The sequence below is a fragment of the Salmo trutta genome, chromosome 26 (assembly GCF_901001165.1).
Source record: "Salmo trutta chromosome 26, fSalTru1.1, whole genome shotgun sequence".
NCBI classification, from domain to species: Eukaryota; Metazoa; Chordata; class Actinopteri; order Salmoniformes; family Salmonidae; genus Salmo; species Salmo trutta.
In genome coordinates, this window is record NC_042982.1 from 3310302 (window position 1) to 3325153 (window position 14852).

At 42.5% G+C, this 14852-nt stretch overlaps 1 protein-coding gene and 1 long non-coding RNA gene across 3 annotated transcripts in view; both read left to right on the forward strand.

Moving 5' to 3' along the window:
* Window positions 1-270: 270 nt before the first annotated feature.
* LOC115162906 (NADPH--cytochrome P450 reductase-like) overlaps window positions 271-14852 on the forward strand; it is a 40823-nt gene continuing 26241 nt past the window's right edge. Inside the window, exons 1-3 of one of the 2 annotated variants that reach the window (XM_029714413.1) lie at window positions 295-363; window positions 4582-4661; window positions 5209-5398. In XM_029714413.1, coding sequence (XP_029570273.1) covers window positions 5223-5398 — 176 coding nt within the window. In that variant the 5' untranslated portion in view covers window positions 295-363; window positions 4582-4661; window positions 5209-5222. Of the gene's footprint in view, window positions 364-4581; window positions 4662-5208; window positions 5399-14852 lie in introns of both variants that reach the window. The other variant, XM_029714414.1, reaches the window with a different exon arrangement.
* Window positions 11691-13624, forward strand: LOC115162907 (uncharacterized). Its single transcript, XR_003869665.1, has 2 exons — window positions 11691-12831; window positions 12983-13624. It is a non-coding gene; the product is annotated as an uncharacterized LOC115162907 (long non-coding RNA).

Sequence of the window (14852 nt, forward strand, 5' to 3'; positions counted from 1 at the left end):
GATCTGTGATTTATTATTACCGTTACAAAGTCATTGGGTAACGTCTATGGACTAGTCCATTTCTTAAAATGTGTATTCTGCAAAGTGAGATACTAAGAACATCGTTTTGAATAAGTCACTTAAGCATAGTTCATTGAATTGTTAGACAAAGAGAATGGGTGATTCTTTGATGTCTTTCTGTACAAGTGATCCGACCTTGTCTACAGATAGCCTGTCGTGACTTGTATGTCCATTTTTTTCACTCTTGAATAGGAAGTACTACACCCCTTGAGGAAACTGGTTTGGTTTAGTCCTCCAGAGTCACGGCATTGCGTGAAGTTTCTGCATAGTGTTGGGCTTTTTCTGGACAGTGAAGACCGGAAGGTAAGTAGCTAACTGAAAGACTAGCTATGTTGAAATGTTTAATATACTCAAGTGCCGTTTCTCTGACAGCGCTGAGGATTAATGTCATGAGAATAGATTGTAATAAAGCAAATTTCATTCAAACGTTACTAGCCCGACGACAAGGCTTGCTACTTAACCAACTGTCAAGGAAGTACAACTAACAAACTTTTCAGCAAGTACAGCTAACGTTAGCTTCTAGCTAAATATTACTTTTTAGAGTTTGCTATTTAGTTTAAGCTAGTTCACTTACTGATATACCAAACCCTGTTATTAGTTAACAGCTTTGCCACTTGTCACTTTCTTTGGAGAGTCAGCTAGTAGTTTGATTTGATGTTTGATTGCTAATGTCGTGGTCAAGCTCCATTCCAAGTTATATTGGTCGTTATCAATAAAACTGCGTGCCGTTTTCAAGGCATTGTTAAATACATGTTAACAACAGTATTTGGTTGTAATATCATCACTTGAAGAGCATTGTCAGAACGACAAATGTTGGATTATTCCATTCAAAATAATTGCATATATTGTTCTCTAATATCAGTTATACAGCAAGTAACTATGCTTTTCATGATCAGTAAACAACAATTGATCACACTTTCAGATACGTGAGGGTAGCCTGACGATATGTCTCAATATTGGCCACCATAAATTTGATATGAGTGATATAAAAGTGAACTATACCCGATGAGGTGGTTTAGGTTCATGTCCAATCCTTTGTGCGCTCTGCCTGTCAAGCAGCAGAAGGGCGCATTTGCCGAGGTAATGTTACTATTAACGTTACTTGATAATGTTTATTTTGGAAGCTACCGGTAGAAACGTTGTACAGTTGGCTAAACATAGTGATAACTAGACCTAATGTACTTTCTTTTTTTTAATCCAACCTAGTTAAGTTGCCTGACATTATAGCTAGGCTACATTGATTGATTGATGGACCATTTCTATTTGACTCACCACATCAAATTGGCTAGCTAGCTAATAACAGATCACATCAATAGGGTTAGTTTGATGGCTATATCCAAATATTGTTAGATTTGCTTGCCATCTATAGTGGTGATGACAGAAGTCTGACTGACCACATTACTAGGATGAGGACTTGCCGATGACAAGCTTTAAAAAATCTATTTAAAAAAAAAGCCTAATCTCTGATGCAGCAAGCTAAATGACACGTTGTTTGTGTAACAGTATAGCTTCCGTCCCTCTCCTCGCCCCTACCAGGGCTCGAACCAGTGACCCTCTGCACACATCGCTCCACAAAAGCCACGGCCCTTGCAGAGCAAGGGGAACGACTACTTCAAGGTCTCAGATCGAGTGACGTCACCGATTGAAACGTCATTAGCTAGCCATTTCACATCGGTTACGTTTGCATAGCTAGCTACATGCCAAATGGTTAGGCTACCCTCAAGTATCTGAAATTACTTGATCAATTGATGTTGACTGATCATGAACATCAGGCAGTTACTGGCTGTATAACTCTGATGGAACTACATTTGGAATAATCGGGAATGTGCACTTCTGACTATGCTCTTCATGAGGTCATGATATTAAAACCAAATATTTATAACATTTAACAATCCTTTGAAAACAGCACAAAGTTGAAAATGGTTTTAGCGGAGCTGGGGGTCTCCTTGCCTCAGCAGCCAAGCTACAGTTTTTTTTCAAGCAATTATTTCAAAAAATGAACTCAGGGCATTGCTTGACTGAATGTAGCCCTTGATCATAACTCTGTTACATTACGTTACACAAGTCATTGGATGAAAGCGTCTTCTGAACGAGGATGTTTTGTTAAGAACCCCGACGCTCTGTCTGAACATTGAGACACATCTCTTGAGGTATGGTTTTTGGAAGCGTAAGGACCTTTTTTTTTTTTTAACAAGGTTTAATTGATACACCTTTTATAGGGTTAGGGTTGGTGTTCCCACACGGCCATATCTCCACGTTACAGCGCGTGTTTACAGAAGATAAAAGACGGTGCTAATTAGCTATCTAGCATGCTCTGAATACCTGTGTGTAACTGAAGAAGTCCGCCAGAAACGTGTTGTCGTTGAAAAATACTGTCACTGCAACTGTGATTAAAGCCGGTTAAAACAGTGTATATTTTGCATGTGCGAAATTATTTTGATGTGATATGAAAGTAAAGGGCTTTATGTTTCTATAACCGTAATGCAATTTGAGCATCGATTCACGTTTAGATGGAGTATTTGGCTGCCAGAGCCAGTCTATCTCTGAAAATAACATATAAAGTCCTTGGACCTTAGGGAGTAATGGTAAGCTCCTTCAGAATAGTTCTTGGGCTAAACTGAACTTAGTTCCGGTCTCTTGTTATTAGTGTAATAATACATTGAGGCATTGTTTTATAAGGTATATTGTTTGATGGCTGTTTTAATTTGTCTATTTTGTCCAAAGTTAATAAATGAGCGATATGGTATCATGAACCTCGAGATAAGGAAAGAGGCATGATATGAACTCGTGTGACCTGTTGCACTCTGGCAGACGTGGACATTACATGTGAATTGCAAAACATTAATCAGCATAGGCTGTCAACAGCAATAACCTTGCACTTACAACTTAGCATATATTCTTCATGTTTCATTATAAAGTTAGAAATCTCGACAGGCCATTAGCCCAGAGCAATGTTTAAACTTTATACACTTTATACAAACTAAACTCAGCAAAAAAAGAAACGTCCTCTTACTGTCAACTGCATTTATTTTCAGCAAACTTAACATGTGTAAATATTTGTATGAACATAACAAGATTCAACAACTGAGACATAAACTGAACAAGTTCCACAAACATGTGACTAACAGAAATGGAATAATGTGTCCCTGAACAAAGGGGGGGGGGTCAAAATCAAAAGTAACTGTCCGTATCTGGTGTGGCCACCAGCTTCATTAAGTACTGCAGTGCATCTCCTCCTCATGGATCACCAGATTTGCCTGTTCCTAATGTGAGATGTTACTCCACTCTTCCACCAAGGCACCTGCAAGTTCCCGGACATTTCTGGGGGGAATGGCCCTAGCCCTCACCCTCCGATCCAACAGGTCCCAGACGTGCTCAATGGGATTGAGATCTGGGCTCTTCGCTGGCCATGGCAGAACACTGACATTCCTGTCTTGCAGGAAATCACGCACAGAACGAGCAGTATGGCTGGTGGCATTGTCATGCTGGAGGGTCATGTCAGGATGAGCCTGCAGGAAGGATACCACATAAGGAGGAGGATATCTTCCCTGTAACGCACAGCGTTGAGATTGCCTGCAATGACAACAAGCTCTGTCCGATGATGTTGTGACACACCGCCCCAGACCATGACGGACCCTCCACCTCCAAATCGATCCCGCTCCAGAGTACAGGCCTCGGTGTAACGTTCATTCCTTCAACGATAAATGCGAATTCGACCATCACCCCTGGTGAGACAAAACCGCGACTCGTCAGTGAAGAGCACTTTTTGCTAGTCCTGTCTGGTCCAGCGACAGTGGGTTTGTGCCCATAGGTGACGTTGTTGCCGGGGATGTCTGGTGAGGACCTGCCTTACAACAGGCCTACAAGCCCTCAGCCTATTGCGGACAGTCTGAGCACTGATGGAGGGATTGTGCGTTCCTGGTGTAACTCGGGCGGCAGTTGCCATCCTGTCCCGCAGGTGTGATGTTCGGATGTACCGATCCTGTGCAGGTGTTAAACGTGGTCTGCCACTGCGAGGACGATCAGCTGCCCATCCTGTCTCCCTGTAGCGCTGTCTTATGCGTCTCACAGTACGGACATTGCAATTTATTGCCCTGGCCACATCTGCAGTCCTCATGCCTCCTTGCAGCATGCCAAAGGCACATTCTTTCTTTTGGTGTTTTTCAGTCAGTAGAAAGGCTTCTTTAGTGTCCTAAGTTTTCATAACTGTGACCTTAATTGCTTACCATCTGTAAACTGTTTGTCTTAACGACCGTTCCACATGTGCATGTTCATTAATTGTTTATGGTTCATTGAACAAGCATGGGAAATTGTTTAAATCCTTTACAATGAAGATCTGTGAAGTTATTTGGATTTTTACGAACTATTTTTGGAAAACAGGGTTCCTGAAAAATGGACGTTTATTTTTTTTGCTTTGTTTAGAATGCAAATGTTTTATTAGGGATTTTTGCACACTGGGGAAAAGGGGGGAATTCATCAACCATTTCACAATCTGTTCTCATTGTCTGTTCGGTTCTCCAGGGGTAATCTTAAAACTCGGGTCCTCAGCCAAACCGGTTCGGTACACAGTGGGGGTAATCAGACAGTCCAGGTCACAACGGGTAATGAAACAGATATTTCTCTCTTGTCACATTCTTCATAACACACGCTTCCCTCTCCGTTCTCTGCCCCTTTGTGCAGGCCGCTTCCTCTTTTTTATCCCCAAGTACTCCCTGGCTTTATCATAACTGGCACGCAGATCAGTAGAAATGGTCAAATAAATTCGCATTCCACATGAGAAAGGTTTCCGACTCCTCGTATAGCCTATTACCGGAAACTTCAGGAGAGTAATGTCAGAATCTGCAAAAGCCAGTGGGAGTAGGATGGTCAGGTTGTTTTTTTTCTTCTTTTGGTTATCTTGATATCTGACTCCCTCTTTTTTTTGGTCCTATTTCATCAAACGGTGCGCTTAAAGCATCAGTTAAGCTCTGCATATAGTTGCTTTTATTAGAACACATAGGATGTGTTTATATATGGAACAATACATGTTTAAAACTTTGACCAATCGATTGGTCGAAAGAACAGGCTTTTGGTTGACAAAGATATTTTTAGTTGGGGACAGCCCTACTCCTGGCCTCTAACCTCTGCCCTGTCTGGTTGCCCTGGCAGCCCTGTGTGTGACGATGCCGGACGTGGAAGCAGAGAGCAGCACCCAGCCGGAGGCCATGGAGGAGGAAGAGCCTCTCTTCAGTAACCTGGACCTCTTCCTCTTCACCCTCATCGCCGGCCTCATCATCTACTGGTTCATGTCCCGCAAGAAGGCCGAGCCCATCCCCGAGTTCAAGAAGCTCGACCAACCGTGAGTACCGCTCGTTGTGTGCTAAATGCACACCAGGTGCTTGCTGTACATCTCTCACCAAATCCACCTAGTATTGGTGTTGAAATAAGTCACAAGGGTCTAACATAGCGTTAAGAGCACAATTACAGTATTATTACTGTATTACTCATAGAATTATAATACAAGAATGGACATGAACCTTCTGATTGTCCAAAGGTCAGCCATGTTGGTCAGGGAGTTGGTCAACCATGGTTTGCCAGTGCTGTGAAAAGAGTGTAAAACAATGTGTAGTATTTACAGTTGAAGTCGGAAGTTTACATACACCTTAGCCAAATACATTTAATCTGTTTTTCACAATTCCTGACATTTAATCCCAGTAAAAGTTCTCTGTTTTAGGTCAGTTAGGATCACCACTTTATTTTAAGAATGTGAAATGTCAGAATAATAGTAGAGAATGATTTATTTCAGCTTTTATTTCTTTCATCACATTCCCAGTGGGTCAGAAGTTTAAATGCACTCAATTAGTATTTGGTAGCATTGCCTTTAAATTGTTTAACTTGGGTCAAATGTTTTGGGTAGTCTTCCACAACCTTCCCAAAATAAGTTGGGTGAATTTTGGCCCATTCCTCCTGACAGGGCTGGTATAACTGAGTCAGGTTTGTAGGCCTCCTTGCTCACACATGCTTTTTCAGTTTTGCCCACAAATGTTCTATGGGATTGATGTCAGGGCTTTGTGATGGCCACTCCAATACAACAGGCCTACAAGCCCTCAGTCCAGCCTCTGTCTATTGCAGACAGTCTGAGCACTGATGGAGGGATTGTGCGTTCCTGGTGTAACTCGGGCAGTTGTTGTTGCCATCCTGTACCTGTCCCGCAGGTGTGATGTTGGGATGTACCGATCCTGTGCAGGTGTTGTTACACTTGGTCTGCCACTGCGAGGACGATCAGCTGTCCGTCCTGTCTCCCTGTAGCGCTGGCTTAGGCGTCTCATAGTACGGACATTGCAATTTATTGCCCTGGCCACATCTGCAGTCCTCATGCCTCTTTGCAGCATGCCTAAGGCTTGTTCATGCAGATGAGCAGGGACCCTGGGCATCTTTCTTTGTGTTTTGCAGAGTCAGTAGAAAGGTCTCTTTTTAGTGTCCTGAGTTTTTATAACTGTGACCGTAATTGCCTACCGGCTGTTAGTGTCTTAACAACCGTTGCACAGGTGCATGTTCGTTAATTGTTTATGGTTCATTGAACAAGCATGGAAAAAGTTTTAAACCCTTTCCAATGAAGATCTGCGAAGTTATTTGGATTTTTACGAGCCATCTTTGAAAGACAGGGTTCTGAAAAAGGGACGTTTCTTTTTTTTGCTGAGTTTATGAATGTTATTGGTTGTTAGCAAGTTTTTGATTTCATTAACCTTATTTCTAAGGCTACATATATTAAATATGTGCTATTTTCAGCCCTTTCCTGGGTAGGGGATGTTGTTGTGAGGGTAACTGAAATAAATTATCAGCAGGTAAGTCCAGGACCCAGTTGCACAGGGCAGGGTTCAGAGACCCAGGGCCCGAGCTTAATGATGATCTTGGAGGGTACTATGGAGTTGAAGGCTGACCTGTAGTCAATGAACAGCATTCTTACATCGGTATTCGTCTTATCCAGGTGGGATGGGGCAGTGCGATGGCGATTGCGTCATCTGTGGATCTATTGAGACGGTATGCAAATTGCAGTGGGTCTAGGGTGTTTAGTAAGGTGGAGCTGATACGATCCTTAACTAGCCTCTCAAAGCACTTCATGATGACAGAAGTGAGTGCTACGGGGTCATAGTTATTTAGTTCAGTTAACTTCACTTTCTTGGGTACAGGAACAATGGTGTACATCTGGATGCAGGTGGGGACAACAGACTGGGGTAGGGAGAGATTTTAATATCTCCGCAATCATTCCAGCCAGCTGGTTTGCACAGGCTCTGAGGACGCGGCTAGAGCTGCTGTCTGGTCCAGCAGCCTTATGAAGGTTAAGACACAAATGTCTTATTCCCGTCGGCCACGGAGATCGAGAGCTCGCAGTCCACAGGAGCTGTGGTGGCCTGCACTGTTTCTCTCAAAGCGGGCGTAGGTGTTTAGCTTGTCCTGGAGCAAGACGTCAGTGTCAGCGACGTGGCTGGTTTTCTCTTTATAATCAACGATTGTCTGGAGTCCCTGCCACATACGTCTCGTGTCGAAGCCGTTGATTTGCGACTCCACTTTGTCTCTGGTACTGACGTTTTGCCTGTTTGGTGGCTTACGGAGGGTATAACTGGACTGTTTATACGCAACCATATTCCCAGTCAACTTGCCATGGTTAAATGCGGTGGTTAACGCTTTTGAGTTTTGCTGCGACAGAGCCTGAACTCGAACCAGGATCTCTAGTAGCACAGCAAGCAACTGTGATGAAGTGCCTTAGACCACTGGGTCACTCGGGAGGCCCTGCACGGCTATTGTCAGGTCTCTCCAGAGAGGTTTGAGCAGGTTTAAGTCTGGGCTCTGGCTGGGCCACTCAAGGACATTGAGACTTGTCCCAAAGCCACTCATGCTTTGCTTTGGCTGTACGCTTAGGGTCGTTGTTCTGTTGGAAGGTGAACCTTAGCCCCAGTCTGAGGTTCTGAGCGCTCTGGAGCAGGCAAGGATCACTCTGTACTTTGCTCCGTTCATCTTTCCCTCAATCGTGACTAGTCTCCCAGTCCCTGCCACCACTGTGCTTCACCGTAGGGATGGTGCCAGGTTTCCTTCAGACGTGACACTTGTTTCTCTTGTTTCTGAGAATCCTTTAGGTGCCTTATTGCAAACTCCAAGTGGGCTTTCATGTGGCTTTTACTGAGGAGTGGCTTCCGTCTGGCAATCTACCATAAAAACCTGATTTGGTGGAGTGCTGCAGAGATGGTTGTCCTTCTGGAAGGTTCTCCCATTTCCACAGAGGATCTCTGGAGTTCTGTCAGAGTGACTATCGGGTTCTTGGTCACCTCCCTGACCAAGGCCCTTCTCTCCCAATTGGTCAGTTTGGCCAGGCGGCCAGCTCTAGGAAGAGTCTTGGTGGTTCCAAACTTCTTCCATTTAAAACTGATGGAGGCCACTGTGTTGTTGGGGACCTTCAATGCTGCAGAAATGTTTTGGTGCCCTTCCCCAGATCTGTGTCTAGACACAATCCTTTCTCGGAGCTCTACGGACCTCATGGCTTGGTATTTGCTCTGACATGCGCTTTCAACGCTGGGACCTTATATAGACAGGTGTATGCCTTACCAAATCATGTCCAATCAATAGAATTTACCACAGGTGGACTCCTATGAAGTTGTAGAAACATCTCAAGGATGATCAATGGGAAAAGGATGCACCCGAGCTCAATTTCAAGTCTCATATCAAAGTGTCTGAATACTGATGTATATAAGGTTTTTGTTTTATTTTTAATAAATTTGCTAAAATTTCTAAACCTGTTTTAGCTTTGTTATTATGGAGTACTGTGTGTAGATTTAGGGAAAAAATATTAAATCCATTTTAGAATAAGGCTGTAACGTAACTATTTTGTAAAAGAGAAGGGGTCTGAATACTTTCCGAATAATACTGTATATTTTAGAGCAGCGTTTCCCGAACTCGGTCCTCAGGATCCCAAGGGGTGCACGTTTTGGTTTTTGCCCTAACACTACACAGGTGATTCAAATACAAGCTTGATGGTTAGTTGATTATTTGAATCAGCTGTGTAGTGCTAGGGCAAAAACCAAAACGTGCACCCCTTGGTGTCCCGAGGACTGAGTTTGGGAAACACTGTTGTAGATGCTATTTGTACTGAAAATGTGTATAAAACCTGTGTAAATTGTACGACAGTATGTTAGGTTGACTATAATTCTATTACACAATTTGATACATCACATGCCTTTATTTTCCTGAGTTATTAAAAAGCAGGAAATGCATCACCTATGCCTCTACTGCCATTAATTCCAATTAGACTGGTTTTGGATTTCTCCTTGGCCATTATGTAACTTTGAGAGTTTATGTCATAGCCCCTCTAGTAATTTAATAGGATCGCTACAGTGCTACTACTATATTACTATTGTCTCTCTGGGACTAACTAAATCCTTGTCTGCTTGTTCCTTTTGTTACGTAATACTTGTATGTTTGGGTTTAGGGTTGGAAGCACACAATGCATCATGGTTAAGAGATCGGTTTACTAAGGCACACCTTGTTAGTATCGTGGCAAGGAAACAAATTACGAGGCGGATTACATTGCTTTAGGAATATAGCTCTAATGTTGAAAACATTCATTATTTTGTCATCCAGAGTCACATTTATTTTCCAAGCTATAGCACCCAATTTTACAGACAGGAGGTTTTTAAAGGACCAACTTGTTTGTTCTGCTTCGTGTTTTCATTTTTGCCATGCCCCCCCCCCCCCAAAAAAAAAATCACAATACTGGTATTGTCAAAGCCCTACAGTTTACAGTGCTGGTGTGTATTTGCTGAGGGAGAGGCTATAATGTAGCTTACATACCATAATGTGGACTTAAATACACGTTGCTGTAATGTTAGTCCTATTTTTGCATTGATTAAGCTGCTGTTTGGCAAAGTAAAGCGCTCGCCTTGCTTACTGTATTGTTACTGTTGTTCACGAAAGAGGACATTCATAATTTCTCTGTGTTCATATACCTCTGTGGTCTAAAGCTGAGTGTAGTCCATAGTGTGAATGCAAAATCAATGGAAGTAATTGGCAGTGCACTTATTACCTCTAATTAGGTAATAAGTCAGTACAATCACATTATATTGCTACAAGTAGAGGTGAAGGGTAAGCCAAAACTGCCTGTGTGTCAGAGTGCACCCACAGCCTCACGCGCCTGGGGAATTTACTAAATGTTCCAGCCGGGCCCAGTAGTGACCTTTGTTTTCTTTTCCTGGCCCCTCCACCTCTCTTTGAGTAGCTTTCCCTGTGCTGTCATGCTTGCCACGCCTTTCCCTCACTTATCTTATCAGTGACTGAGGTTTGGCCTGAGCTTTGCTCACAGCTCAGCAGATAGGTCAATATGAAACTTCGTAATGAAAATCGGGACTTATTCAATGAATTTCATTCAAAGAAACTCACGGGCATCGCATGTGAGCCAAGTCTACTGTTTGTGCTTTCATCGTTGTTTTTTCATGTCTTCTGAGAACCTCTGATCGCCCCCTGGCACCCAGTGACGTGAACAGATTCTTCTCCATTCAAGGATTTTGTGGTTAGATCAGTTGATGGCTGTTTTAATTCTGTGTGGATAAGTTTGAATGGGATGCCCCGGCTTGAGGACAAAAGCATGTTTCCCATTTCTATCGGCGACTCACACTGCTCCTAGTTGTAAATGATTAGCGTTCCTGAAGTATATTATATTTTTGGGGAAGATTTTATAAACTATACAAAACATACACATACAAACGACAACATCATACAAACATTAACTACATCACACCTGCCCAGACCAGGGTGACCGTGGGTCCTTAAAGTCTTAAGGCTTTTAATTTTAGATTAATTTAAATTTAAGTCTTAAATACATTTTTAAAAGGTCTTAAAAATAAAGTAGACTGGGATATTGACTACTTTTTATTACGTTACGTTTGCGTTGAGCAGAGGTGATGTAAAGAATGGGTGATAGGATTGTGATTTACCTCAATGGAAGGAACTCATTTTAGCTTGAGTCACGCGCAGAGCGGAACCACACTAACACGGAACCCAAACCGGCTGCGCGCGTGCGCCATCGTGCATAAATGTATTTTGTCCCCCCACACCAAACGTGATCACGACACGCAGATTAAAATATCAAAACAAACTCTGAACCAATTATATTAATTTGGGAACTGGTCAAAAAGCATTAAACATTTATGGCAATTTAGCTAGTTAGCTTGCATTTGCTAGCTAATTTGGCCTATTTAGCTAGCTTGCTGTTGCTAGCTAATTTGTCCTGAGATATAAACATTGAGTTGTTATTTTACCTGAAATGCACAAGATCTTCTACTCCGCCAATTAATCCACACATAAAACAGTCAATCGAATCGTTTCTAGTCATCTCTCTTCCTTCCGGGCTTTTTCTTCTCTTGACTTTTATATTGCAATTGGCAACTTTCATAAATGAGGTGCATTACCGCCACTGATCTCGTTCGTCTTCCAGTCACCCACATGGGTGTAACCAATGAGGAGCTGGCACGTGGGTACCTGCTTCTATAAACCAATGAGGAGATGGGAGAGGCGGCAGGACTTGCAGCGCAATCTGCGTCACAAATAGAACTGACTTCTATTTTAGCCCTTGGCAACGCAGACGCTCATTGGCGCTCGCAATAATTGAATAATATAGATTTCTACATTTATTTTGCAATGCTCGCGCAGGCGATGCGAGCGGTGTAGTCAGCCTGAAACGTTCCCGCAGCGGACAGAAGTCAGTGAGTCACTCGTGACTGTTGGCATATTTTCTTCCAACACGGCTTGTGCATTAATCTGTTAGCTAGCAGAGATTGGCTGTGGTGAAGTGGTAACGGAGGTCGACTTGAAACTACGGTAGACGGCTAACGTTACAGGCTGACTACACCGCTCGCATCGCTCCCAACCCCTGGAACAGAGTCGTTTTGACACAGAAACAGCTCAGCAAGATCAGCTCATCTTGGGTCAAACTGCAGTTCTTCATGGTTGTCTCCAGGACTTTCAGTCCCTTTTTGACCAAGTACCAGATTGACGAGCCAGTGATGCCACTCCACTGCAAAGAGTTGATAATGGTAATGATTTATATTATAGCAGTGCACAATTTGATATTGCCGTTTTGATTAAATCTCTTGTCACTGATTGTACTATTGATGATATGAAGCTTATGATAGAGGTGATGATAAAGATAAGAGAGTTTAGGAAATATACATGTATTTAATGATGAATGTGGTTAAAATGGTATTTGCATTACATTTTCAGTTTTCCTGTTGGCATAGTCTGCTTAGGCGTTCTGTCAAGAGGGAGCTCCTCCAGGACATCACTCCATTGCAGATGATCAGACTGGGTGTCGCTGACCAAAATAATTGGGCCCGCCCGAAGGAAGTTGTTAGTGTGGTTGGGTGGTGTTAGTGTGGTTGGGTGCCGAGTCAGTCCTCAAGGTAATGTGAGAATTTAAATTCTTACTTTCTATCAAATTATGGTGAGGATAGTTTTCTATTGTATTAAGTCATTCAGCACTATTTCCAGCCCACTGTCCCTGCTGAGAAAAAACAGTGTAAGGAGAGCTCACTGTCCTAGAGTTTAGGAGGGACTGCATGAAGGCTATGTCAAACATCCAAAAGAAAGTGCAGGACAAGAGCCCCCTGAAATACCCCACCATAAGACGGATGGTGTGTTTGGACCCCACTGTCATGTACTCCGACCCAGACTGGTGTCAGGAAAGGATGAGCAGTCTTGTGCATAAGTTTCTGCTCGACAAGCAGTTGTCAGGAGGTGTCTCTGCTGGTAGGAACAGTTTAATAGAATAGTTCTGGAAGAGGTTTTGTTCTGGATTTATTACCAAATGTATACAGAACTATAACTTATGTCTGATGTAATATAATGATTCATCATCTAAATAATAGTGTTCACTTTCTTTTCAACTGTTTTTTTACAGGTGATGTGGGAACTTCCTATCCCTTGAGTCCACAAGTAAGCACTTACTCTCTTTCCGGACCACAGAGACGAGGCTGGATGTGTTCCTGCATGGCTTCCTCAGCCAATCCTACCCTGAGCTTTGGGGTTTCTGTAAGAAGCTTCTTCTGTCCCATGGGCAGGCAGCTGTTGAGAGAGGCTTCTCCATCAACAAGGAGGTGGAAACCTGTAACATGCAGGAGGGTATAGGGCTGTGGCGTTCACAAAATTGTCAGCCGGTGATTGTCAAGCAAATAACTGCCGGTTTCATGGTACTTGACCATTAATTAACATAAACACATTTAGAATCTCCTGGCTTCCCCACACAGCCTAGAAGACATTTTAAAAAGTATAATAAATCCATGTAATATAGCCTACACCTTCACAATAAATCCATTATTTATTTTAGACAGGTCTAAAGAAGCATGATATGAAGAAAATGGTGTTTATTTCAGAAGAAAAGAATAGCATTCTCTGAGTTGTCCTGATGTGGCTATGCCAAATGGCTGTGGGCTACACTAGTTCATTTAGAAAACATGATTTGCTTATAATACCGTGGTGTTATTTTATAGTATGAAGAATACAATTGAACAAAGCTGAATAAAATAAAAATATTTTCTCCAAATGATTTGAGGGAATGCGGACATGCGGCTATTCTGTGTGGAGCGGTTAACAAAGATGGGTATTCCTATTTGATTAATTTAGAGTTATTCTCGTAACTTTAGTTCTACAAACGTTGGGCTACATGTTTTGATTTTTAAGGCATTGTAAGGCTGCATGATGAGGCTCTAATGATGATTTGAAAAAAGTAACTTGAAAGGCATGAGCTCTGCTTTGTTTTTTGCGCAGTCTGTACACACAAATAGTCTCGTTCACAAATTGACAAGCACTTGATAATGCCTTCATGGCTGCATCCCCTTTGTGGCCGTAATGCACCCTAATGCACCCTGCTTTTTGCAGCCCAAAAGTGCTGCGTTGTGCCCTTCTCCCTGAGTGTGCTGCGCAATCCGAAGCGTCTAACTCACACGGCTCTCCGTCACGTAATCGGGTCTTTCTCACAGGCTACAAGTGAAGACCGACACATCGGGAACGCAACTGCGATTCTGCAATTCCGAGGTGTACATTGACGATATTGTATGAACTGTCCACATTTACTTCTCGGCAGCCAACAAGATGAGTAGGCCTAACGAAACGCAAAATCATTAGCCTATGTCAATCTACTATCCCCATAGTACAAAAGTTGACCTATTCTGTGCGAGAAATAAATATTCCAAACTGTCTGGGACAGTTGTGGGATGCGATAGATCCCACATTAATACAACCACTACTAGCATTAAAAAAATAACATTTTTTTATGCAATGTGGCTAACGCAACAGATCAGAACGTTTAGCTTAAAATGTTGATAAACTATTAGGCTATTTTTTCACATTATAAGCGCAGCAATGCGCACATGGTAGTAGGCTATAAGCGCAAATGTTGCATTAGCGGAAAGCACCATTATCAAAAGTGACCGCAAATGCAATTATGCATGTGATGCTTTTATTATAAAGGTGCATTTTTATGGTGAAAATGATCTTCTCCAAATTTGAAACTCACGCGCTGCTTATACAGTGGGGAGAACAAGTATTTGATACACTGCCGATTTTGCAGGTTTTCCTACTTACAAAGCATGTAGAGGTCTAATTTTTATCATAGGTACACTTCAACTGTGAGAGAAGGAATCTAAAACAAAAATCCAGAAAATCACATTGTATAATTTTTAAGTAACGTAATTTCCGGACTATAAGCCGCAACTTTTTTCCCACGCTTTGAACCTCGCGGCTTAAACAATGACGCGGCTAACATATGGATT